The sequence below is a fragment of the Perognathus longimembris genome, chromosome 13 (genome assembly GCF_023159225.1).
Source record: "Perognathus longimembris pacificus isolate PPM17 chromosome 13, ASM2315922v1, whole genome shotgun sequence".
Lineage (NCBI taxonomy): Eukaryota > Metazoa > Chordata > Mammalia > Rodentia > Heteromyidae > Perognathus > Perognathus longimembris.
In genome coordinates, this window is record NC_063173.1 from 39406314 (window position 1) to 39433034 (window position 26721).

General features: G+C 37.2%; 2 protein-coding genes across 6 annotated transcripts in view; one reads left to right on the plus strand and one right to left on the minus strand.

The window, feature by feature from the left end:
* Nucleotides 1–2089: 2089 nt before the first annotated feature.
* Rag2 (recombination activating 2) lies at nucleotides 2090–3673 on the minus strand. Its single transcript, XM_048360255.1, has one exon. The coding sequence runs from the start codon at nucleotides 3671–3673 to the stop codon at nucleotides 2090–2092; it is 1584 nt and encodes a 527-aa protein (XP_048216212.1).
* Nucleotides 3674–4356: 683 nt separating this feature from the next.
* The window catches only part of LOC125361679 (intraflagellar transport associated protein), a 67537-nt gene continuing 45172 nt past the window's right edge, over nucleotides 4357–26721 (plus strand). For 3 of the 5 annotated variants that reach the window (XM_048360260.1, XM_048360256.1, XM_048360259.1), the window contains exons 1-2: nucleotides 4357–4489; nucleotides 22784–22940. In XM_048360260.1, coding sequence (XP_048216217.1) covers nucleotides 22838–22940 — 103 coding nt within the window. In that variant the 5' untranslated portion in view covers nucleotides 4357–4489; nucleotides 22784–22837. Of the gene's footprint in view, nucleotides 4490–4935; nucleotides 5010–8714; nucleotides 8867–14945; nucleotides 14956–22783; nucleotides 22941–26721 lie in introns of all 5 variants that reach the window. The other 2 variants (XM_048360258.1, XM_048360257.1) reach the window with 2 other exon arrangements.

Here is a 26721-nt window from a genome sequence, read left to right on the forward strand (position 1 = left end):
AGTGAGCTGCTACAGCTAAACATAAGGAATTATTCCAAAAATACTCAGGAGGCAAGATATTTGTTTCTAAATTTGTCTAGTAATCAACTGATGACTCATAGCTTCAAAATTTTCAGTCTTTAGACATGATTCAGCAAGTGTCTAGTTGAATCTTGGGCAGGTTCACTTATTTTATTTTAGTGATAGCAAACTCTACATGTTAACCAGAAACATACACATTCACACACGATTTCTCCCACCTTCAACCTCCTGCTTGCTAAACCTGAAAACAATTATTATTTTTGGAAATAATATCGTTCTTATCTATTTAGTTTATTTGGTGATTATTTTTCAGTAGATGCTCATTCATCCATTTTTCTAGAATAATACATTGCAATGCTTTCTGTTGACTTAAGAATACTCCCTCACAAACTTCTCTGATGAGGAAATGAGAATGGCCAAGAGACATAAGAAAAAATGCTCTACGTCACTGGCCATAAAGGAAATGCAAATCAAAACAACATTGAGATTCCATCTCACCCCAGCAAGAATGTCATATATCAAGAAAACTAACAATAACAATTGTTGGAGGGGATGTGGCCAAAAAGGAACCCTACTTCATTGTTGGTGGGAATGTAAACTGGTTCAGCCACTATGGCACCAGTATGGAGATTCCTCAGAAGGCTAAATATAGAACTCCCCTATGACCCAGCAGCCCCACTTTTGGGCATCTACCCAAAAGACCACAAACAAAATCACAGTAATGCCACCAGCACAACAATGTTCATCGCAGCACAATTTGTCATAGCGAGAATCTGGAACCAACCCAGATGTCCCTCAGTAGACAAATGGATCAGGAAAATGTGGTACATATACACAATGGAATTTTATGCCTCTATCAGAAAGAATGACATTGTTCCATTTGTAAGGAAATGGAAGGACTTGGAAAAAGTTATACTAAGTGAAGTGAGCCAGACCCAAAGAAACATGGACTCTATGGTCTCCCTTATTGGGAATAATTAGTACAGGTTTAGGCAAGTCATAGCAGAGCATCACAAGGCCCAATAGCTATACCCTTATGAACACCTAAGATGATGTTAAGTGAAATGAACTCCATGTTTTGGAAACAATTGTTATATCACAGTTGTAATTACTTTCAATGTCTTATGTGTATCAGTAGCTTCTATTATTGATGATGTTCTTGTATCACATTCCTGTGGTTGTACCTACACTATCTTTGTAATCTTATCTGAGTATATTGGAAACCGTGTTTACTGGTATTGGAAGTAGGAAATTCAAAGGGAATACCAAATTTGAGAGACACAGGGTAAAAAAAGAGAAACAACTACAAAAGCAATATTTGCAAAACTGTTTGGTGTAAGTGAACTGAACACCTCCGGGGGGGGGGGTAGAAGGGGAAGGGGGGGAGGGAGGGGGGTATGAGGGACAAGGTAACAAACAGTACAAGAAATGTATCCAATGCCTAACGTATGAAACTGTAACCTCTCTGTACATCAGTTTGATAATAAAAATTTGAAAAAAAAAAAGAATACTCCCTCACATGATTGGTCCAAATAACTGGTTTTGGCACACCATCAGGCTATCATGTAATAGGGAGAGGGGCATTTTGAAGAAAATGCATGATGCATTCAATTAAATGGTACCAAATTTAAAGTCCATTCTTCATGGTAGATGAAATCATACATACATAGCTACAATTTTCTCTGTTCATGGTTATAATGAGATGCAGTTAATCTTGTTTATAATTTTCAGCCAACTACTAAATTGCTACCTTGAACAATACAATTTGACTCCTTTGTGTATTAGATTTTTTTGTTTGATAAATTTGCATTACCTAATCTATAGACTCTTACCAAAATTGACATAAGGGTTACACATGTACGTTGGTTATTATTACAGCTTTTTTGAGTGAAAAACAGATAAGAATTCTCCTTTAAGACATCTCCAAGTAAAATATTAAAAAGATGTATCTGATGGTAGTTAGCTTGCATTAAAACACTAGCCATTAATTCACCTAACTAAAATAAGAATTATGATTTTCAAAAATAGGTCTAACAACAATAAGTTTGAATATGGAAGGTTTTCAACACTAATCAAACAACCTCCTAAGAAAGGATTTCTTGGCAGGTGTCAAGATTTTCCCAGACCCTTTCTTTCGGTGAGATTTCATTGGAGGATGTTTCAAGGGGAGGACTCGTTTGGGAGTTTGTAATGCCCTTGCTATCTCCACATGATCATTACAGTAATACTTGTTACTTCCTTCTGACAAGTTTATGAGTGTGTGTTCTGCCAGGTCCATGCACTGGGCATGGACCCAGTGTCCATCTCCATGAGAACAATAGATCATGGCAGGCTTGTTCAGCTCAGTTGAATAGAATGGTACCCATGTGTTGATATCCACATCACAAGTAGAACAGCATGTTATCCAGTAGCCTGTCACAGATTCATCTTCCTCATCATCTTCATTGTAGGTGTCAAATTCATCATCACCATCAAAATTATTTGCTGCTTCACTGAAACAAAATTCTTCTGAATCCTCAAGGGGAGTAGAGTCTCCTGGGTCTTCTGTTGATATCTGACTGTTTGTGAGTATTTTCTGATCTTCATTTACATAATCTTCAGAGCACTTCAACATATAGAAGTAGAATGCTTCTGAAGTAGCCTGTTTATTATCTCCTGGGATGCCAAGGAAAACAGTTCCATTTCCCATGTTACTTCCAAACCATATCTTGCTATGCTTAATATCTGGCGTCCAATCGGGAGTCTCCATCTCATGAATTTTGATCTTGTTGTCCTCTAAAGAGACAATGTTGCAGACCATTCTTTTTTGATTTTCAAGCTGATAGCCACCAACAATAATAAATTCATCACTGTTTGTTTGAGTTAGTATTGCACTGGAGACAGAGATTCCTCCTGGCAAGACTGTGCAATTCACAGCTGGGCTACCCAAAGGGAGGTCAACTTTGATTCTGTATAAGCTGGCAGGACGAGTATTAGTGGCAAGGGAATGTCCTCCTAAAATGTAAACAGTATCATTTCTGGCAAGAGAGACATGAAAAGATAGTCCATCCTGAAGTTCAGGAAGAATGTATGATGTAGCACATCCAAATTCAAAATCCACCAAGAAAACATAAGGCAGACAATCAGCTACTGTGTTCCATTTTTCAGTGGTTCTTTGAGTAAAAGGCATATATGACCTTCCTCCAAAGAGAACACACATGCTTTTCCCTCGACTATACACCACATTAATGGAATGGCCATATCTGGCTTCAGGAACATCTCCTACTAAGTCTTTCTCTGTGCATTGGAAAGTCACTTTTTTGTTGTTCTTGCAAACAAGAGACATGCTATAAAACTTATCTGAAAGCTCATTGTTTGGTGTTTTTCCTCCATGGATGATATATTGACACCTTTCAGAGTCTAAGCCACTTCTAAATAAGCAGACAGCTGGGTAGCGAAGAGGAGGAAGGTAGCAGGAATCTTTGGAGAAAACAGTAGGTTTCAGTTTGAGACAGTTATGTTTTACATCAAAGTGGAAAACTCCAGTGGGGCAGGATCTCTTGGGCCAGCCTTTTTGGCCAAAGAAAAAAAGTTGTCCATCAAACTTCATTAGTGAGAAGCCTGGTTGAATTAAGGCTATGTTATTACTGACTGTTACCATCTGCAGTGACATATTTTCTGCCTGAAGGTAGATCTTCTAGCTGAAAGAATTACAAAAATACAGGATTTAGAATATTTCTTTATGTAAATCACTATGCTTAAAATGTTCTAAGAAAAATTCTTTTTTTTTTTTTTTTTTTTTTTTTTTTGGCCAGTCCTGGGCCTTGGACTCAGGGCCTGAGCACTGTCCCTGGCTTCTTCCCGCTCAAGGCTAGCACTCCGCCACTTGAGCCACAGCGCCGCTTCTGGCCGTTTTCTGTATATGTGGTGCTGGGGAATCGAACCTAGGGCCTCGTGTATCCGAGGCAGGCACTCTTGCCACTAGGCTATATCCCCAGCCCAGAAAAATTCTTGAATATTGAGAGGGGAAGATTTGGTCAAATTATACTTTATGCACATATGGAAATACTACGATGAGATATCTCTACACAATTACTATATGCTCAGAACAAAGAAAAAGCAAGCAAGCAAGCAAGCTAAAAGAACTTCTACAAGTTTGTGGTGAGACCACAGAAGCCAAGTTCAGGCAGTTTGGTCCAGAAATCAGCAGCAGAACCTTCCTACTTAGCACCATCTGAGCTGCTGGGATATGTCTTCGAGATGTACTGGCTCTCCATTAGAATTCTGGGAGTTGTAGTCCGCTTTTCCTAAAGCGCCCTCACACGTCAGCCAAAAGAACCACACTTCCCAGGAATCTGTTCTCGGCGGGAAGTGCAGCTTGTCTTTGTTGCTCTTGGAGATGAGATTTCTAGGATGTCTGTCAGAATTAAGGCGCCCAAAGTGCGAAGTGACTAGAGGGGAGCCAAGGCGAACAACTACGGAATAGGAGGTGAGAGCTGGCTGACACAGACCCAAGGTTGGGGTGTGGGCAGGCTGCAGCGGCAGGAAGGCTGCCCGGCAAGGCCTAGAATTGCCAGATCCTCCTTGGATGACTCTCCAACAGGTGCCGTGGTAGCAGTGGGCATAAGTGGGCAGTTGCCTGGCAACCGCTGTTGGAAGGACATCAGGGCCCTGGGTACCCTGTATGGACTCTGAAGATCCACTCAATTGTACCCTTGAAGATCTGTGGGTTGTTGGGCGGGGGAGGGGAGGCGCACTGGGAGGGAGTGAAGTTTGCAACAGCAGTGATTAAACCAAAGATTGTGTGGATTGCCTGATAATTTTACCACTCATTAATTAATAATAGAGACAGTAATTTTAGGCGTTTACACTTGCTCTTGTAAAGCCCCCCTCCCTCCCCTTTTTATTCCTTAGCTCTTTTCTTGCTGTTTTTAGGGAGCACAGACGTTTCCCATTCTCGCCCCGCCTGGGAAAAGTGTTAGGATCTCTTTCCAGCCCAAAAATTCAAGGTAATTCTTCAGTGATTCTGTAGTAACCAGGCCCTAAGCAAAGAAGTTCTAGATGTTCAGCGTTTCATACGAGTTAAACAGTTATTTACTAGATGATGTAAGGCGTGCTAGAGTTTTATTTTATTTTTTCTTCTTACCCACCTTAGTGAGATTCAAAATAAGAATGTTCCCCATTTACAGAATGAAGTTCGAGGCACTAAATGTCAGAAGGAACGAGAGGAATGAATTGATTTTTTTCTTTTTCCCTTTTTGGTGTCAGGACTGGGGCTTGAATTCAGGGGCTTGACACGGTCTCTTAGCTTTTTCACTCAAGGCTAGCTATCTACCACTTGAGTTACAGGTTGACTTGTGACTGCTGTTTAATTGGAGATAAGAGTATCATGAAGGTTCATGTTTGGGCTGGCCTAGAGCTGGGATCTCAATTCTCAGCCTCCTGAGTAACAGGTTCATTTACTTTTAAAAGAGTAAATTGTTGGCTGGGAATATGGCCTAGTGGTAAAGTGCTCACCTCCTATATATACATGAAGCCCTGGGTTCGATTCCTCAGCACCACATATATAGAAAAAGCCACTGTGGCTCAAATGGTAGAGTGCTAGCCTTGAACAAAAAGAAGCCAGGGACAGTGCTCAGGCCCCTGAGTTCAAGCCCCCAGGACTGGCAAAAAACCAAAACAAAACAAAAAGTAAATTGTTAATCTACTTAAAGGCCCAGCAGAGTAGCAGCTAAGAGTATGGACTCTCAGTGTTGTCTGTCTAGATTAAAGCCTGGCTCTTTCCCTTAGTAGCTTAGTAGCTTAGTAACTTGCCTAGAGGCAAGCTATTTAATATGTATTTGTTCAAGTTTCCTTATCAGCAAAAGGAGATAAATTTATTTATCTCTTGGGTTGATGTCAATTATGAAAATACTTAGAACAGGACATACACACAGTAAATCATAGTCATTAGAATTATCCTTCAGTTTATCAAAAGTAAAATTGTTAGTATATAATTATCTACTAGTAATGAGAGCAGATATTTATAATGAATGTTGGAGGTGGTTGGAAGGCCTTTAGGAATTGGAGTCTGGACCATGAATACAGAATTCTTTTGAACTAATAAGAATTATATGTATATATATATATATATACACCTATGTATTCATACATATATTTATGTATGTGTGTATATTATATATATCTATATATGACATAGTTTATATGTAGAATGGAGGTAATATTTGTGCCTATTTATTTGATTATTTGGAGAAATTAGTGTGATAACACAGGTAAGTCACATAGCAAAGTGTCTGACACATAATAAGTAGTCAACAAATGTTAGTTGCAATTGTAATTTATCTTTTCTGTCCCGTGTAAAATTTCCCAAGACTGTGTAGAGTCTTGACATCTTGTCACTTTAATGAGGTGTTTTTTTAAATTGAAATACTTCTGTAGATCATGTGTCATCTATCGCCAAACATTATCTGTGCTTTTATTTTTTTTGTGTATTAGGGAGAATCTTTAAAGCATGATGTTTTTATTTTATTTTATTTATTTAAAAAAATTTTTGGGGGGCTGGGGATATAGCCTAGTGGCAAGAGTGCCTGCCTCGGATACAGGAGGCCCTAGGTTCGATTCCCCAGTACCACATATACAGAAAACGGCCAGAAGCGGCGCTGTGGCTCAAGTGGCAGAGTGCTAGCCTTGAGCGGGAAGAAGCCAGGGACAGTGCTCAGGCCCTGAGTCCAAGGCCCAGGACTGGCCAAAAAAAAAAAAAAAAATTTTTTTTTTGGTTTGGTTGTGGGGCTTGAACTCTGGGCCTGGGCACTGTCCTTGAACTCTTCAGCTGAAGGCTAGTACTCTGTCACTTGGAGCCACAGGGCCACTTCCTGTTTTCTGGTGGTTAATTGGAGATAAGAGTCTATGAGCTTTTTTGCCTGGGCTGGCTTTGAATTGCCACCCTGAGATCTCAGCCGTTTGGATTATAGGCATGAGCCACTGGTGCCTGGCTTGCTTTATTTATTTATTTTGCCAGTCCTGGGGTTTGAACTCAGGGCCTAAGTACTGTCCCTGTAAAGCATGATCTTTTAATAATCCACTGTGAGTTACTTAATGAAACCAGGAGGAAATGATGCTTGAGAATGACTTTTAGCAAAGCTGTGTTAGAAAGCTTCTCTTTTCCTCAGATGAGGAAGTGGTGGTGGTTCAGTAATTTGCCTTGCCCATAAAATAACCTGGGCAAGTGTCCTATGGGCTGTTGAAATATGCAATAGATAAGACAATTAAGAAAATTTTATCCATAGGAAGTAGAAGGAACTATCTTCAACCCTCAGTTCAGTAAATAATAGCCATAGATAGTACACTCATGACAAGGAGTGATTGTTCTAAGAGAGTTTTTGGATAGAGAGAATACCCAAGACAAAGCTTGCTTGTTTCACTCATGAAGACTGACACTGGGATATAAAGAAAGCCATAGAGGGACAGTGGTTTCTAGATTGAAACAGGTTTTCCAAAAATGATTGCTTAAAAAAAAAAACTTAAAAAATGCTGTCACTGTAGTCTTTCAGCTTTATCTTGAAATTTTCATCGAAGTTTTGAATTCTCAAGTAGACATGATCATTACGTAATAAGTAGAGATGTCTTCTTGGGCAAGACATGGTCTTGTCCATTTTTAAAATCTCTTTGTTCAGGTTGTTAAACACAGTGGTAAGGTTTATTCCTATGAATAATTACCTCTTCTTATAATAATCAAATGTTTCTGTGTCTGATTTTCAGATTAGTCATTTCAATCTGATGATTTATGTATTTAAAGAATAAACCAAAACATTGAAAATTTTCGAATTTTTGTCACACTAACTTAATTTTTGAAATTTTACTTTGGTGACTTGATTCTGACTTCCCTGGAGTAGGCTATTGGATATCTACTTTGGCTTTCATATGATTATATTAGGCATATCTCAGTTTTAAAAAAAAGTTTTTAAAAGTTTTTTTTTTTTTACCAGATCTAAAATAGACTACTGAAGGAGTTTTCTTTAAATAGACTAGACAAAACCCGGCAGATTTTAAAAAAGAGAGTCACAATTCTTTAATGAAGGGAAACTTCAAAGTCAACACATTAAAGATTCTTTTTTAAAGGCAGAAAAAAATGGGAACGATACACTTACACAATTTTTCCAACCCCATGATAGCATTCCTCAGCAGGGAGATTTTCATTTATTCACTTTGAAGCAGGGCATAGTTGGTTATTAAAAGAGGACTAATGGTGTGAGGTCTGGGTTTATAGTTTCCTGTGTGTGAGCTGACTTCCCAGAGAAAGCTAGTATACTCTGAAGCATTACATCTTAATGATTAGTCCTGCCCCTGCTTCCTGATTTTTCAAAAGTAACAAATAAGCTCATGTAATTCCAGCCACTTAGTCTGTGAATTAACACTCTTTTTAATCACATTGGTGCATACATTATTAGAATTTTGCTGGCAGTAAAGCCAGAAAAAGTGTTTCTTCTTATTCTTGTGTCAGAGAAGCAGTTGTGTGCTAAGATGATTAATAATGCTTTGGAAGCACAGAAATTAATCATTGCCACAGTCTGAAAACAGGAAGGCCCACATTTCCCAAATTCTGCTTCACCCAGTCCCCATCCGAATACCTCATTCATCTGTAATTTACACACTGATGAAGTGTAGCATGGTCATTCCCTTAAAGTCTGCAGACATAGGTTCCCATTTTTTCTTAGCTCTGTTAAAAAGGAAAGTATATTGGACCTACCTGAAGGCCAGAGGGGCTTGCTCACCCTTCTCTGAATTTTTGCCACTAAGCCAGGTACTAAAATCAGCACTTGGGGGAAGAGTCACTGGCTGCCTACTATGAGTGGCAAGCAGAAGCGGAGTTCAGGAGTGAGTACGTGCCTGCAGATGTTCTAATAAACACTCATGTAACGGGAGCAACTGACTGTGACCTTCTTCTTTTTCTCTTTGATGATTGAGGGAGCTATCCAGTAGGGTTACCCTCAAGATTTAACTCTTTCATTACTAACAATAAGGGAAACACAAGTCACCATTGGCTTCCAAAACAAAAAGAAAACAGTTTAGAAAATTTGATTTGTTAAAGTTAAAAATGTTTTTTCCCCCTTTGGTGCTAGTTCTGGGGTTTGAACTCAGGGCCTGGGCCCTGTCCCTGAGCTCTTTTGCTAAAGATTAGCATTCTGCCACTTGAGCCACAGCTGCACTTCCATCTTTAGAGTGGTTAATTGGAGATTAGAGTCTCACAGACTTTCCTTCCTGGGCTGGTTTTCAACTGTGATCCTCAGTTCTCAACCTCCTGAGTAGCTAGCATTATAAGCACGAACCATTGGTGCCCAGCTGAAAACATTTTAGAAAAAAAACAACAACAACCAGAAGACAATGAATATAATTACTCTGGCTTAAATAAATACTGCTGTGAGTGAAAGGGAACTGACTTGTCCTGAAACAAAGACCAGAGTTGCTTTTGTATGATCTTATTTTCTTTAAAGTAGGCTGAGAGGAAGGAGTTTTAATTATTAGAAGAAGTTCTACTATTGGATAATATTGTACAGTATAATGGTAATAAAATAGAATTTGAATGCATTTACTGAAGTATGGTATATGCAGAGGAGCATTCCAATAGTTACGTTGAACAAAAGACTTAGTATAACAAAATAACCATGAAGCTAGAACTTGAAGGATCTGGGCCAGGGTTTGTGGTCAAGTGGAGGAAGATAGACAAATGAAGAGAAGGGTAGGAGAATGCATTCATAATATTCATTGCATATATGTGAAAATGGAGCTAGGAAAATAGAAGGGATGTTGGGGTTGCAAGAGATGAGGGAGAATGATAAAAGGAGTTACACTGATCTTGATGTATTGTGTTCATAAACTGACATTGAATTGAAACCTCTTTGTACAAGTACTTCAAGACAATAAAATAAAAATAAAGAACATGAAATTATAAAAAAACAACAACAACACTCCAACAACAACAATAGGGTGTGGGCCAAGTTGACCTGTTTTTCTCTGTCAGTTCTGCCATTTCTTCAGGTTGAGTCATGTTAACTCTCAAGCCTATTTCTTCATATCTGAAATGAAATAACAGAAATAGGTTGTTTCTCAGCCTTTTGGGTGAGATGAACTGTAAAAATGCATCAAAGACTTATTGGGAAAAGAGTAAATGAAATAATATGTGCAAAGCCTTCATCTTAGGAAGATGTCAGAAATTCACAGCAGTCTTACTAGCAAAATCACCTTTAAAATTTTGAATAGTTGCATAGAATTCCATTAAGCAAATATGACTTAGCCACCCACTTTTGTTGGTCATTTAGTCTATTTACCACATGGCTTAGCCGATGGACTGCAGTGATCAGAATTAGATAAATCTAGGTTTGAGTTTTAGTTTTGCCAGTTGAGTAGCCTTGCTTCACTTTTCTGGAAAGTGGAGATGATATCTTCCATGCTGTAAGGTCTGTTGGAGATACAAGGGTTGGTGTATATACTGCACACACCTTTTCTTGATAGTTCTTCAAAGTTCATCAAGAAATCACAATTGTAGGCCACTCAGCCCATTGTTAAATATCAAGGCAGAATCAAATCTACTGGAACATATTGGTTATCTTTCTTTAAGTAAATAACAGAGAACTAAAAAACACAAGTCAATATAATTACAGAATAAAATAGCTTTATTTCCTAGGAAACATAGTGATAGGATATGTTGGTATAGAAATTGGGAAAAAGGTGAAAGACAGCTTCACGCCCATATAAACCTATTCTATTTTTTGCAAAAAAGTTTTTTTAGACTTGCCCCCCCCCCCTGCCTTTTTTTTGGTGTTAATCCTGGTGCTTAAACTTGGAGCATGGGTGCTATCCCTGAGCTTTTTTTGCTTAAGGCTAGCACTCTATCACTTGAGCCACAGCTCCACTTCTGGTATTTTTGGGTAGTTAATTGCAGGTAAGAGTTTCATGGACTTTTCTGCCTGGGCTGGCTTCAAACCATGATCATCACTTCTCAGCCTCCTGAGTAGCTAGCTAGGTTATATGCATGGGCCAGCCGTGCCTGGCTAGGATTGATGTATAACTTGCTTGGTCTCATAATTTGAAATGTTGGCCCACTTCTTTTTAAAGCATCATCTCTTTTAATAACTTCCATGATTGTTTTTTTCTGCCAAAGAACATTTGATTATTTATAAAACCCATTAATGGTATTGTGTCTCAGTAATGATTCTCAAAATTACTACGATAATGACAGTTCTCATAGAGTTGATACATTTGATATCTCTGTAGTCTATACTAAATAGACTGCATGGGTAGGTTTAGGCAAGTGCTTTAGCCTTGGGGTAACTAACATTATAAAACAGGCAATTTTAGTATAAGAATGTATTGCTGAATTGGTTAGTTGTTTCTTGAGGTGACTAGAGATTATTAGTACAGCAATCCACTTTTTACCTGGTCTTACTACATTCCTTGGTTTCAGTTACCTGTGGTTAACTGTGGTATGAGACTATTAAATGGAAAATCTAGAAATATATAAATGGTAAGTTTTAATTTGCATGTGGTTTTTTTCAATAGCATGATGGAATCTGTTTTCCATCCTATCCAGAACTTGAATTGCTCTCTTCTAGTGTATCTGCATTGTGTAAACTACCCACTTGTTAGTTGCTTAGTAGCTATTTTTGCCTTCAGATTGGCTGTTTTGACCTTATTTTGCTAATTAATGGCCCAAAGCACAAGTTACGATATTAGAAATTCAAATACAACAAAGAGAAGCCATAAATTGCTTCCTTTCATGACAAATCATCACAAGAAGAGTGAGTACAGGAAAAGAAGCTATTTTGAGAGAGAGAGAGAGAGAGACAGAGACAGAGAGACAGAGACTATGTTTATATAACTTTTATTACAGTATTTAAAAGTTCTATATTATTAACATTTTTATTGCACCTAATTTCTAAATTAAACTTTATCATATATATCTCTGAATAGAAAACAAAAATTTACTATGTGTCTGTAATTTTAGGTATCTAACAGAGGTTTTGGACACTCCCCTCCTTCAGTAGATCAGGGGACTACTATATTATTAACTCACATGTATTAAGCATCCAATTTGTGCATAGTGGATAGAGAATTACATGAGGAAATCACAGGCACAAGCCTTGTCCTTAAAGTGCGTACAGGGAATGAGGGCAAAGCAGCTTTGGTTTTCCAGTGCATACGCCTTGTAGTCTTCTTGCATTCTCCCTTTCTTGAAAGTTCTTAGAAGTTTATGAAGAAATCACAGTTATAGGTTACTTAGCCTGTTGTTAAACCTTGAGGCAGAATCAAATCCAAATTCCTACTGGAATATATTGATTGTTTTCCTTCTTTAAATAAATAATGGTGAGCTAAAGAATGCAAGTCAATCTAATTACAAAATAAAATCACTATCTCAGGGGAGCGATAAAAGACTTAGTGACAGGATATAGTAATTGGAGCAAAAAGGGAAACATAATTGGAAAAATGAGGACAGACAACTTCCAGCCCACATAAGCCTTTATTTTTAACATTTAGCCACTGGATAGAAAGTTAAATAACTTGCCAAGAGTTAACACAGGAGTCTGTGTACATGTGAAGTGGGGAAGGCAAGGAGAAGCACTGTTTTGGAACTCACTACTGTGCTTTGAAAAGTTCAATGTGCCCCTCAAGGATTTCCCATTTTGTAAATGGAGGAACAACTTAAACTATATTTTTGTTTCCTGAAGTAACACGTGTTGAAATCAGGTCAGCAGTAGCTTCTCCTAGGGTAGGCACAGGCAATAATCAGTGACTACATGTAAGTGAAGTAATATAAATAGTATTAGTAAGAGAGGTGTTTGATCTATTGGATGGATGCCACATTAGGAGCCACAACCAAAACTGGTGAAGAGAAAAGGGGAAGCCAAAGGAAATGCAGGGATGGAAGCAATCTATAGTTTCTGCAATGGATTGTCAAGAGCAGAACATAACAAGTGACTTGTCATTTTTAATTTACAGCAATTAAATATGGTCACTTGGCCAGAATGATGGGTGTTTTCCTACAAAAGTTTCATGTGCTCTTATTTAATGTGGACTGTTTGCTTTAAAATAAAGAGGAGAGAAATGTCAGAGGAATTTTGCAAGGTTGTGACAGAAAAAAAATCACTAAAAATTAGTATCTTCAGAGAAAGAGGAGTTTTTGTTCTTCACTTTCTCCCTTTCTAGAACTGAAATGATGTTGGCAAAAGGAAATTTACATGTATGTATATGTGTATGTTATGTTGTTTATATTGAAGGAAAATGACAAATACAACGTGGAAAGGAATTGGAATCTGGAGAAACATTGTATTACTTCTTAAAACCGATTTATTATTCCATGGCTATGTGAATTTAGAATTAAAAATACCTGAGGAGCACATCTCCAATATCTTACTTCTTTTAAGAGAATGCCAAATGAAAAGGTCGATTTTATATTTGCAAGATGTGGCATTTCGAAACACTTAGAAATGCATTCCATGTTGTTTTAGTTCAGTTGGTCTACACCTGCTCCTAGCGAGCTGTGTGGGTTTTGCTTTTAAGTTGGCTTTTTAGTATTGTAAAAGTGCTCTGCATTGTGTAGGTGGCTGACAGGCTCAGGAAGTTAGAGAGAATGGGATAAAATTTTAATTCTGGAAACATGGTATTGTTCTTATGCAAAACAGACAGAGTAGGCATTAATGGGGCATTGAATACCATGTGAGGGAGGGATTATACTTAAGCTGGTAAGTTTTATGATTGAAACATTAGTGCCTGATTATAAAGTTAACTCAGAAACCATAGTACCTTATAGATTAACGGCTTTATCTTGGGCCTTGAGAAAATATTCACAGAAGCATTTACTTTTACCATTTCCAAGCTACTGATGTGGTTGATAATATTTCTGAAGCATGGAGATCAGTTCTGAACATAGTTGAAATGTAAGGTGATTTTTTTTCCATTTATTCAAATTTTTTATTTTTTTTACCTTTATTTTTTTTATTGTCAAAGTGATATACAGAGAGGTTACAGTTTCATACACTAATGTATGTACACTAATGCCTAAGCATTGGATACATTTCTTGTACTTTTTGTTACCTCCTCCCTCCTTCCCCTTTCCCTCTCCCCCTTTCCCTCTCCCCCCATGTGCTGTTCAGTTGGTTTACACCAGTTTTGCAAGCATTGCTTCTGTAGTCGTTTGTCTTTTTATCCCGTGTCTCTCGATTTTGGTATTCCCTTTCACTTTCATAGTTCTGATACCAGTATACACGGTTTCCAATGTACTCAGATAAGATACAGACATAGTGCAAGTACAACCACAGGAAGGGGATACAAGAAGATCAACAATAGAAGCTATGGTTTCACATGGCATGTTGAAAATAATTACAACAGTGATAGTCGTTTCCATAACATGGAGTTCATTTCACTTAGCGTCATCGTGTGTGTTCATAAGGGCATAGCTATTGGGCTCTTGTGATCCTTGTGACTAGCTTAAACCTGTGCTAATTATTCCCTAGGAGGGATACCATAGAGTCCATGTTTTTTTGGGTCTGGCTCACTTCACTTAGTATAATTTTTTCCAAGTCCTTCCATGTAATGTTTTTCTTGAGAAGTAATCTAGTCTAGAGGTTAGCATACAAGTAGAACTTTGGTTAGTGGGCCAAAGGGTAGGATGCTTATTTGTGATTATACACAGCTGTGGATTTTTCAGATAGGGGTAGATGGATGAGTTATGGAAGAGGTGAATCTAATCAAGGTAACGCGTGTGAACATATGCACATATCAAAATGGACCCTCTGTGTACAACTAATTGATGCTAATAAAAATGTGCACAGAAAACAATAGTGATGTGTCTGGATGTGTCTCATCCATATCTCCAACCAATTCCCTGTACACTTTTTTTTGGTCCGGTCATGGGGCTTGAAGCCAAGACCTGGATGCTGTCCTAAGCTCTTTTGTTTAAGACTAGTGCTCTACCACTTGGAACTACAGGGCCACTTTGAGCTATAGGGATGCTTCTGGTTTTTGAGTGGTTAAATGAAGATAAGAGTCTCATGGGGACTTTTCTACTCTGGCTCTGCTTTGAACCACGATCCTCAGATCTCAGCCTCTTGAGTAGCTAAGATTATAGCCACCATGCCTGGCTTCCCTGTACACTTTAAATTTGTTCTGTTTTTTTTTTTAAATGATAAGAAGGGAATGGAAAGGTAAAGCTCAAATAGTCAATGGTTTGCATTTTTCTTTGCTTAGTGGAATTGATAACTGTGTACTTAAAAATAGTCTGTGTCAGTGATGCAGAGCAGACATTTGTGGACTGAAATGGCTGGGAAGAAGAGCATAATTTGAGGAGATAAACTTGATTTTATGTAATCTGCTGATGAACAGAAAGGCTTAATGAATGATAACCTCAAGAAACCTCATTACAGTACGCTGGATGGATGAACAGGAAAGGGAAGCAGAATTTTCAAGAGAAAGGTTTCTGCTTAAGCATGTAATTTTATAGATTAGTGTTATCTCCTGTCCCCCAGGGGCATAAATGCAGGAAGAAAACAATCATCAACACACCTGATTTCCAGCACTTTTTAGTAAACATTTAGTGGTATTTTTTTCTGTTCCTAAATTGCCTTTGTCTTAATGGATTCTTTCCTGATCCTCCTCCCTCTTGCAACTTTAATTTTGAAATAATTATAGAATCATAGGATAGATACAAAAGAGACTGTGAAGAAATAGACAGGGAGTACATACACTTCAGCCATTTGCAGGATTATCATCTTGCATAAATATGCTACAAGATTTAGTAAATAAATTGATATTGGTATAATTTAACAAATGTATTCAGTTTAACTATTTTCTGGAGTGGCTGAATCATTTTTTTCTTTATTTGTCAAAGTGTGATACAGAGGGACTACAGATTCATATGAAAGGCAGTGAGTACATTTCTTGTTCTACTTGTTACCTCCTCCCTCATTCCCCCCTCCCCCTCCTCTTCCCCTCCTCCCCCCAAGAGTTGTGCAGTTGTTTTACACCATATAGTTTTGTAAATGTTGCTTTTTGAATGGTGTGTCATTTTGTTCTTTGTATCTTGATTTTGGTATTCCATGTCCCTTCCCCAGTTCTCATACCCGTATAAACAGTATTCAGGGTACTCTGATGTGATACAGTGGTAGTGAGGGTACAGTCACAGGAAGGGAGTACAAGAGAAACAAAACTAAACAAACCAATCATTTTCTTAATCACCATCAGCAGTGTGTGATGTATGTTTCCCTTCTATATCCTTGACATTTGGTGTCATGGTTTTTCATTTTAGCCTCTTATAGCTGTATGGTGCTATCTAAAGGACATCTGAATTTGTATTTCTTTAATGGCTAGTGAGTTATGTTGATCATTCTTCCATGGGATTATTTGCTGTTTATATATCCCCTTTGGTTTTGAAATTAGACTTAATGTTGAGTTTTACATTATGTGTATATTATAGTGTTAGTCTTTTGTTGGATATATGATTTGTGAATATTTTCTCCTAGTATGTAATTTTCCTTTCACTTTAATGGGTCATTTTAATATTGATAAAGTTCAATTTATCATTTTTTTCTGTATGCTTTTGGGATCTAAGAATGCTTTGCTTAGTGTATATGTCATAAAGATAGTCTGTTTTTTTTTCTGCTTCTATTATACCATCAGTTACCATGATATGTCTTTGTTTTTCTTATTCATATGACTTCCTTCATTTTAAAATCCTCCCCTTCAGGTTCTCATTGCTGTAATTTAAAGTGATCCTGAAAGGTTCATCAGAGTTGTCCCTGTTACTGATAGGGGCCATGTTTAGAATGTATGAATTATATACCTGCTCGGGGAAGGAACTAGACTTGTGTTTGTTAAGGCAGTCATTGTAAGAATGTTTATGATGGGGATCTACTGAATCTATACACTTTAAATTATATGTAGTTCTTAGTATGGTTGTAGCTTTCTTTTCCTTAGGTTGAGATTTTTGTTAAGGAAAAATGTATAGCTATTATGACATACCTACTCCTGAGACTTCTGCATGGAAGATAATTCTTCTGTCTTCTAAATAAAGCTTTGTCCTTGACAATAATCACTTTTTCTACTTCCTTCCAAATACCTCTTTTAGTATATGCTGAAGAGCATTGTGCATAGGAGAATTTCTGTAGAAATGTAGATGCTTTCCTCACCAACTTTTTTAGTAGTAATACAGAATTCCATATGACTTTTAAGTGTTGGGCTGTCTGGAATTGTGTGTATTTAAAAAATTATCTTGATAAATTTGTATGCATTTTTTATCCTGGTATAAAAATTTAGTTTCTTTTCCATTGTATGGACTATACTTGTATTTCTGCTTTTCTCTTCTCTTTTGCTTTCTTGGGTGTATTTGTAGGTGTCTAAAATAAAGGCATCTACACGTTCAGCCTTAATATGTGTTTTGTATATTGTTGGGGTTCAGAATGTAGTTGGAGGCCTGAGTATACCCATCCATAGTGAGTTTGCTGCTTGTGTCTGATTTACTCCTGGCTTCATGTGTAGCTTAACGTTCATTAGTGTATAGTTTAAAGTCCATAGTAATGAGCATCTCATTACTGTTTATGAAGTGAGAACCACATACTACAGTTCACTGATAGAGTCATAATAGCCAATGACTCCTTTTGAATTTTGTTTCCAAGGGCCATTAGTTTTATTCTCTAGGATTAGATTAGGTAAACTCCAGGTTGCTGTCAGTTCAGAGAATCTGAATTTCTTTCTGTCTTCTTAGTTTATAAAAGATGTAAAAAAAAAAATCAGAAGAGTTAGAGTCATTGGAGTTCAGTGGAAATCAGTTCTGGCCTGGCCCCTTAAATAAATCTGTTTCACTTGCAGTATAATTTTGATCTTTGGAAAGTTTAACCATTTGTACAAATATGAAAGGATATCTACCCTGTTTCTATTTTCTTAGGCAAGATGAATTAGTTGGGTTACTGCCCCATTTCTCTTTCAGAATAGCAGTAGATTCTTGGTGCAAAGAATTATAAAATATTGGGAGAGTAAGTATTAAAAGCCTTTAAAATTGTGTTAACAAACCTCCTTTTTTTAAAACAAAAATCTATTTTTTAAATTTAATTATATTGTTAAAGTGGTATACAGAGGGGTTTCAGTTACCTACATAAGGTAGTGAGTACATTTCTTGTCAAACTTGTTACCTCCTCCATTTTTCTCCCACCTTCTCCTCCCTAATCCCTGCCCCACCCCAAGTTATAGAGTTAGTTTACAACATATTGTCTTGTAAGTTTTGCTGTTGCATTGGAAAAAATCTCTTTTGTAGACATACAATCTCTGTACCATTAAAAAGTGTCAGTATTTTTTGAGAGAAGAAGATTAATTCTTAATGCTTACCATGTTGTCTCTGGAAGTTGTATTTCAAGTAAATCCATTAAGCAGGGATTTGAAAATAATAAGTATCAAGGATGTGTTAAGTCAGTGGTGGTAGTTTCACATACCATGTTTCATAATAATGTACTTTCAGAGTGTGTAAGCATGAAATAGCTTAGCTGATTGCTGGTATCATTATTTGATAACAGAGAACAAGATTTGTGAGAGATTCTATGACAGAGTAAAAAGAGAATCTAATTCTTAACCAGGCTGTGGTCTCCCAGTGAGCAGAGTCACCATGCCCTCTGTTGCTGCTGGATACTGTGATTGTGAAAATGCTGGGTATGATTTACCAGCAGATATTTATACATGTCTACTTATCATCATGGTGTGTTTTAGGCCTTTCATGTGGGACTCGAAGAAAGGAAAAACCAAACCAAACCAAACCAAACCAAACCAAGGACTCTTGTTATCAGCAATTGTCTCTCTTTTTCTTTTCGGAAAAACACTGCATGATAAAAACAGAAAAGCTGTGTAAATGGTAACTGAAAAATGTGTTACATCCTTCTAGAAAACCACTGTGATTTGCATAAACCACTGGCCTGTCTGGTAAATGAAGATCTGCTTTGTCAGTCCCTGGAGACACAGGGTTCTAAATTTGAAGGTGGATGGTGGTTAAACTGTTCAATTAATGACAATTTGTGAGACTTGATATTGTGACTGTATCGTTATAATCACAGATAATTAAAAGCTATATTGTGCTCTGAATTGCCTGTTAATTGTTTGTCTTTGGTACCACTGAGATGTGTTAAGAGTAAGTACTCAACGTATACCATTTTGAACATTGGAAAATATATTGAAAGGAATTTCTCTTATTACTGTTAAGATATAGAAATCATAACCTGGCTGCTTCTGTTAGGTACTTATTCATTGGAATAAATCAGCAGGAATGACTTGAGGAAGATAATTGATATAATATGTTGTTGGAATTTTTCTTGGCTAAAATTCTGGAAAAATAGATTGATATCAGAATTATTGTAATTTAACATTTGCCTTAGCGATAATAAAATAATGGTCACCTTTCAGGTTATTTATCCATATTTATTACTTTGCATCAAAAAGCACAAGACCTTATCACTGGTTAATGTGCATAAACTGTGATTTTTTTCACACATTCAAAACTTCAGGTACAAATAGTTTTTGAAAAGTTTCTTCTATTCTTAGTTGGTACCCAGACATATACTTTCTTTCTTTCTTTTTTATTGTAAAGGTGATGTAGAGAGGGGTTACACGTCAGGTAATAAATACGTTTCTTTTTCCTAATTGGTATAGTTTGTTTTCAGCATAGTATCTAGTGAGTATCACTGCTGAGTTAGTTCACCCTTTGTTCCACCCCTTTTTGTGCTTTTCCTTGCCCTACCCAAAACAAATGAACTTAACATAAAGACAAAAATTTCAGAAATTAAAAAACAGCAACAAAAGGGGAGAAACAAAAACAAACTTCCCAAACCCCATAAAATAAAAAAAAAAACTCTTGTTTGTACTTCTTGAAGTTCATTTCAATAAACATCATTTTATATGATCATATGCACATAGCATTGAGACTTTGTGATCCTCTCCTAAGAATATCCTCCTCTGGTCTCACTGTGTGAATGTGTAGAGTCCTGTTTAATTTATCATGTCCAAGTGTAGCAGTTTTTTTGTCTTTTACCATCTGTTCTGTTTACTTGTAGACGAGGGAAACCATGCAACCTATGTTTCTTTGGGTCTGGCCTACTTTGCTTAATATAATCCACCCCCCCCCCCCAATCTTTCCATTTCCTTACAAATGGGGCAGTATCATTCTCTTGCAGACACACTCTTTCATTCACATTCTACACATTCAGATTTTTACAGCCCAGTGTTTTATAGAGGGTTGTGATATAGCAAGAATGATCTTGATTTATCTTAGATAAACAACATTAGTTCCGGGAGATCTTTGTATAGGCAGAGGACAAAATACTGAGATAGATCCTCTTCTCCACTGTCATCACCATCATCTTCATCATCATCATCATCATCATCACTATCATCATCATCATCATCATCATCATCATCATCATCACTGTTTTCATGATTTTCGTCATGGGTATCATTTCTTTGCATATCCACTTAATCTTCATAGCAGTCCTCTGAGGTGCATGTTGCTGCACAACTCCATACTTCAGTTCAGTTGTGTAGGTAATTGGTGAGTATGGCATAGATCATAAATCTCCAGTGGGGTCTGGGAAAGCACCTCATGTTCAAGTCTCTTAGTGTTTTCCTAGGGAAATATGAATAGTCATACGGAATAGAATAAATAAAAGCCATAACTGCTCTCACCTTTATTCAGATCAGGTCTTCCCCTAAAAGAGCTGGGCCTTCATCTTAAGGAAGAACTATTTTTTCCTGTTTTTTTTTTTTTTTTTTTTGGAATTGAGTATTTTGGAATTGAAGTTAAGGAAATAATAAAGCTCTTCTATGATAATCTTTTATAGATGAGAAGAAACTGAGGTCCAGAGAAGTCAGGCATCTTGTCCAAGGATATATGCATAGCAAGAGGCAGAGCTAGTCTGTGATGCTGTAGCAGTTTGAAGGAATAGGCTGTGTCTGTAAATGCAAAAGTAGTGACATGTCCACAATAATTTGTTAGATTATAAAGCTATTCAGTTTCTAGCTTCTCCACAGGGAAAAAATCTACTTGAAAAAAATAACACATATTGTCCCATTGGGGACAATTTTTTTAAAATTCTCTATCCATATTATTAAGAGAGATTTAGAATTATATTCACTAAACTCTTGACAGTTGAGTTCTGGTGGATGGGACTGGCAAGGTTGGGGGATGATGAAGAGGGTCATTAAATGTTTGCCTAGATCTGTCTGTGTCTTTTGTGGTTTTCAGTGGTGGACATGTCTATATGGGAAAAGTGGAAGGAAAAGTTATTACTCTTGCTTCAGAAAAATAGAAGTTTGGTGCTCATTCTTTGCCAACTATTATGGAGACCCCTTTCTTATTGTCCCACTGGCTACTTAGGCAGTAACTATTCTTCTGTTTTCTGAAGTTTTCTCAAAGTTATGGAAGAATAATATTTCCTTCAGAGTGAATAGAGTTTCACAAGATAAAGTGTCACAAGTGAAAGCCAAGTTGAAGCTGTACAACAACAGACATTGTGCCTTGACTGTAAGGCAGTTAGATAACAGTGTGCCAAGTAAGGTAACCACTGGAAGGGGCTATAGAAATGTGGTATATAATGAAACTACAATATTTAGACCACTGAGAATTACTGAAACCTCTCTATGCCAGCTCATCTATGTCATCTAGTCTTTGCTTCTGGATGTCATCATTGAAAGGGACTTGGGCAGTATGAAATCATTCTTAGGTAGACTGATCAGACTGGAAACCATGTCAGTCAGTTCAGGCCCAGGCAAAGTCATTTGAGTGTTTCACAGGCTTTTAGCCACATTTGACTGTTGTATCTGCTCAACTGTGAAGTTTAGTTCAATAGTGAGGGACTGCCAGCAGCTCAGTGTGCTGAAGGTACCACTACTCAGGGCAGAGGCAGCACAGAAAAATGTTAGCTAACTTTTCCTTGAAAGGGTGAGTGATCAGAGGTGGGGCTGAGGGTGGGTAAGGCTTTCAGGGAGAAGCTAAACCTGGAGTTTGGTTTTGAGGGAGAAATAGCATATCAGCGAATGGAATGAGAAGGTTGAAGACCGTGTGACCCTGTTGGAGGATGTGAAGAGATGTCAGGCACAGGAAGGAAGTACTCAGTACATTCCCAGGGACTCGGGCCAGCTGGGATAGAGTATGGAAGACAGATTTAGACTGTTTTAGAAGTTTTTAATAGAGCTGTCCAAAGACTTGAGAATGCCCCCAGGTAAGTTAAAACACAGGTAAGTCAGTGGTGTCAGCCATGGTACAGGGGAATGGGTTGCACAGTGGGTAGAGTGAAGCATCATGTAGCTATTAAGGGCTTGAGTTCTAGGATGGGATCCTTATAACCTAGCTAGGCTTAGGGTGGCATTAGAATGGTCAGAATAGCACCCAGTGCACATTTAAGTGTTAAATGATCTGCTAATAAATGTTAACTATTATTATTGTTGTTCCTACTTAGGTGTTAGTGTACTCACTCTTTAAAGAACCTCTTATTTTAATAGACTCTGAGTTATTAATTAAATACTATGATAGTATGCTTGTGAAGTAAGATGGTGGTAACAGAATAAATGCAAAACTCCAAATTGTTACAGTTAACAATTAACAATTGAGCAGCAAAGATGGGAGTAAAATTTCAGCCTGAGCTAGAGATCCCCTGTTCTCTGAACTATCTTCATCTTTTTCCACTATCTATCCTGGGTATTTTCTGGAAAGGCTGGGATTGTAGTGTGCACTGTAGCTTATCGGTTTTTCTTTGTCTCATAGATAAAGTGGCCTGGAAAACAGGAATGCCTGCCCAGAGTATTGGAATTGAGGATAATGGATGAAGATCAACTAATTGAAGAAGTCCTGGATAAGTTCGTTAACTGTCATGAACAAACATATGAGGAATTTCTGAGCACTTTTACTCATCTTTCAAAAGGTAAGATGCAAAGTAAACTCTCCAGCAGTAGAGATAAAGGATTTTAAGTTTATGTCTGCTGTCTTTTTCAGAAGACTTAAGTCATTTAATTCCTTGATGAGGCAATTCTTACTAGGGCATTAATGATGTATGTATATACATCTCAATGTCTTTATACATCCAAGAGATGTATTATAGAGACATTTGATTTGATAACTCAAAATGACCTGAAAAATGACTTGTGTTCATCCCTTTCAGTTTATTTTAATAATAACAACAACAATAACAACAATAATAATATTTTTGTGCCAGTCCTGGAGCTTGAACTAGCCACCGTTCCACTTCTTGCTTTTCTGCTACTTGTAGATAAGATCTTTCCTGTCTAGGTTGGCTTTAAATTGTAACCCTCAGATCGCAGCTTCCTGAGTAGTTACTTAGGGATTTCAGATGGGAGCCATTGGTGTCTGACTTCTTATATGTGTGTGTGTGTGTGTGGGGGGTTGTTTTAAGGAATGCACATGCAAAGAGTGGAGGTGGCTAAAAGCATATTTAAAAAGAGACACTTCACATATTTAGGTTCTGACATCACTGCCAAGTCAAAGGGTCCATGCATTAAAATCATTGTATAACGTTACTTTAGGTCTTTATGAAGTGTAAGTGAATTCAAAATTTCTCCTTAAGTCCTATCCTCAGGATATGTCATTGTGTGTATGCTTATATTCCAAAATCTGGGAAAAAATATCAAAAATTTGGAATATATCTGGTTTGAAGCATTTTAGGTAAGAAATCACTAATAATATCAGTATTTATGGTATTTATGCTTAAGCTAAGCTTATGGACTGTGAGTTTTGCTCATACTTACGGGAAATGGAGAACTTAAGAATAGCAAATTACTGAGAATGGGGGCTGGGGATATAGCCTAGTGGCAAGAGTGCCTGCCTCGGATACACGAGGCCCTAGGTTCGATTCCCCAGCACCACATATACAGAAAACGGCCAGAAGCGGCGCTGTGGCTCAAGTGGCAGAGTGCTAGCCTTGAGCGGGAAGAAGCCAGGGACAGTGCTCAGGCCCTGAGTCCAAGGCCCAGGACTGGCCAAAAAAAAAAATTACTGAGAATGTGGCTTAGTAGTAGAGTACTTTCCTGGCATGCATGAAGCTCTGGGTTCGATTCCTCAGCACCACATATATAGAAAAAGCCGGAAGTAGCGCTGTGGCTCAAGTAATAGAGTGCTAGCCTTGAGCACAGAGAAGCCAGGGACAGTGCTCAGGCCCTGAGTACTAGCCTCAGGACTGGCAAAAAAAAAAAAAAAAAAAAAAAAAAAGAATAGCAGATTAACTTCAGTGATGCCTGTGTATGATCTCTTTTGACATGGATGTGAATCAAATTAAACTTGAGAATGGCCAAATTGTGTATAGTGTATAAATTTAGGTTTAGAAAGATGCTTACTTTCTCTAAGCCTATTGATTTAATTTTAATTTTGAGGCTTGAACATGGGAGTACACATGGCTGGGGCAAGGTGGTAGAAACAGAATTTAAACTGGCAGAATGAATGAATTTTAGATCCAAATTATTTTGGAAATCACCAATGTTGCTGGCTCTTTGCATCTTTTTTTTTTTTTGCATGGAATTTGATATTTTAAGTGGCATGTTGTGTTTTCTGGCTCTGGTTTGGGCACTGCCTCTGTAACATAATTATCACTACATACAATCTATTTAAGTTTGATCATACTTTGGACTTTTTTTTTTTAAAGCCAGCTCTAGATTTTTAAGCCATGGTACATATTTGATAATAAAAACAACATTCTTCTAATCAGACAGTCATAATTGAATTCCCAGGAGTGTCTTCAATAATATGTTAAGTTGCAAGGTATGTGTTGGAATCAGTATCTAAGTTTTATTTTTTCATTATTGGTAGATTGAGATTCAGGAGAATTACAAAAGGGGTGACATTGCTGAAGACATATTGTACTCATAAACTGACATGTTGAAATGAACCCCTCTGTATCATTCCATTTTTTAGTATATGAGCTGTGAAAGCAAGCAGAATGAGACCTCACTGTACAGCTACTTAAATAATAAAAATAGTTTTAAAAAGCTAATAAAAAAGGTATTGCATTGTTGAAATCGTAGGTAAAGATAACCATTAAGTAGTGGTTTATTTGTGAACATAGATAGAACTTTCTAGAATGTATGTCAGGAGGAAAAGATCTTTCTTTTTGTCACATGTCTGTCATTTTAAAAGGTGAGAATGCTTATATTTGATTTTTGTTAAGGTTAATGCATTCATTAATTTATTAACTCAGCACCGTTTTATGGTTTAGATATTACTTAGGTGCTTAGAATGAAGAAAACAAGTATAGTTACTGTTCTTAAGCACCCAGTAGTCTAGAGAGAGCTGAATAATCAAGTGGGAAATTATACTACTGCACAACCGCAACTGTGAAGAGAGACCCCAAGAGCTTGGAAACCTTACAGCCGGCCACAGCCTGTACGAGAAAGACTTTGAGGATTAAGGCTCTCCATCAGAGACTGTGTCTGAGGTGAACCTGTGATACTAACTGAACCAAAACTTGCCTTGTTTCTGATACATTAGGTAGAGTAGAGGAAGATTTGAATGGAAAGAGCAAAAATTGACATGTTAAACTGCCTCTGTTGGTGATGATCCTTTGGATCTTGGTTCCATTGGTTTTACCATAATCTATCATCTGTTTGTCTCTATTTGTCTATCTATCTATTGTTTATCTATAATCTATTTTATTACTAATTATATACTACTATATCTGTACATTATACTATTACTATATAGCACTAATTATGAGAATATGTTAACATATACTATATATTACATATAGTATGTATTTATATATTATATACTATATAGTATATATTAATATAAAGTATAGCATATAACAGTACATATGAGGATTGAAGTTTGAATCCAAACCAGGTAGGTAGGAAAGTTCATGAGACTCTTGTCTTCAATTAACTATCAGAGAAAAAAAAATCCAAAAGTGGAGCTGTGGCTCAAGTGGTAGAGTGCTAACCTTGAGCAAAAAAGCTCAGCGGCAGTGTCCAAGCCTGGAGTATAACCCTCAGGGCAAGCAAAAAAAAAAAAAAAAAAAAAAAGAAGGAAGGAGGGAGAGAGGGAGGGTGGGAGGGAGGGAGGAAGGAAGGAAGGAAGAAAGGATATTTCAAGTATAAAAGCATGTAATTCCTGTGTGCATGTTACACAGCTAGCTCAGTTGATGTGGAAAAGCTCCCAGTCAGACTAGGTTATCATCAGTTTTGTTTAAATCATTGTGTAATCCACCTTGTGTTTCCCTGCCCTTAATTTTTGTGAAAATATGCCTCCTCAAAGAAAAATTCTGCCAACAAACTAAAAGTGACAGTTAATGTGCCTTACTAAAGTAGTAAAGTAAAAATTTTAGATCCATCATAAGGCAGCATATCTTTAACAGAAGTTGGGTGGAGTTATGGAAAAAAATGAATCGCGTTTACTTTGCTTAGTATAATTTTTTTCTCAAGTCTTTCCATTTCTTTATGAATGGGCCAATATCATTCTTTCTGATGGGAGCATAGAATTCCATAGTGTATATATTCCACATTTTCTTGATCCATTCCTCCACTGAAGAACCTCTGAGTTGATTCCATATCTTGGCTATGGTAACAATGTTGCAATGAGTTTGGTTGTGCTGGCAGCTTTAGTGTGGCCTGGTTTATGATCTATTGGATAAATGCCCAGGAGAGGGCTTGCTGGGTCATATGGAAGGTCTATATTTAGTCTTTCGAGGAACCTTTCTA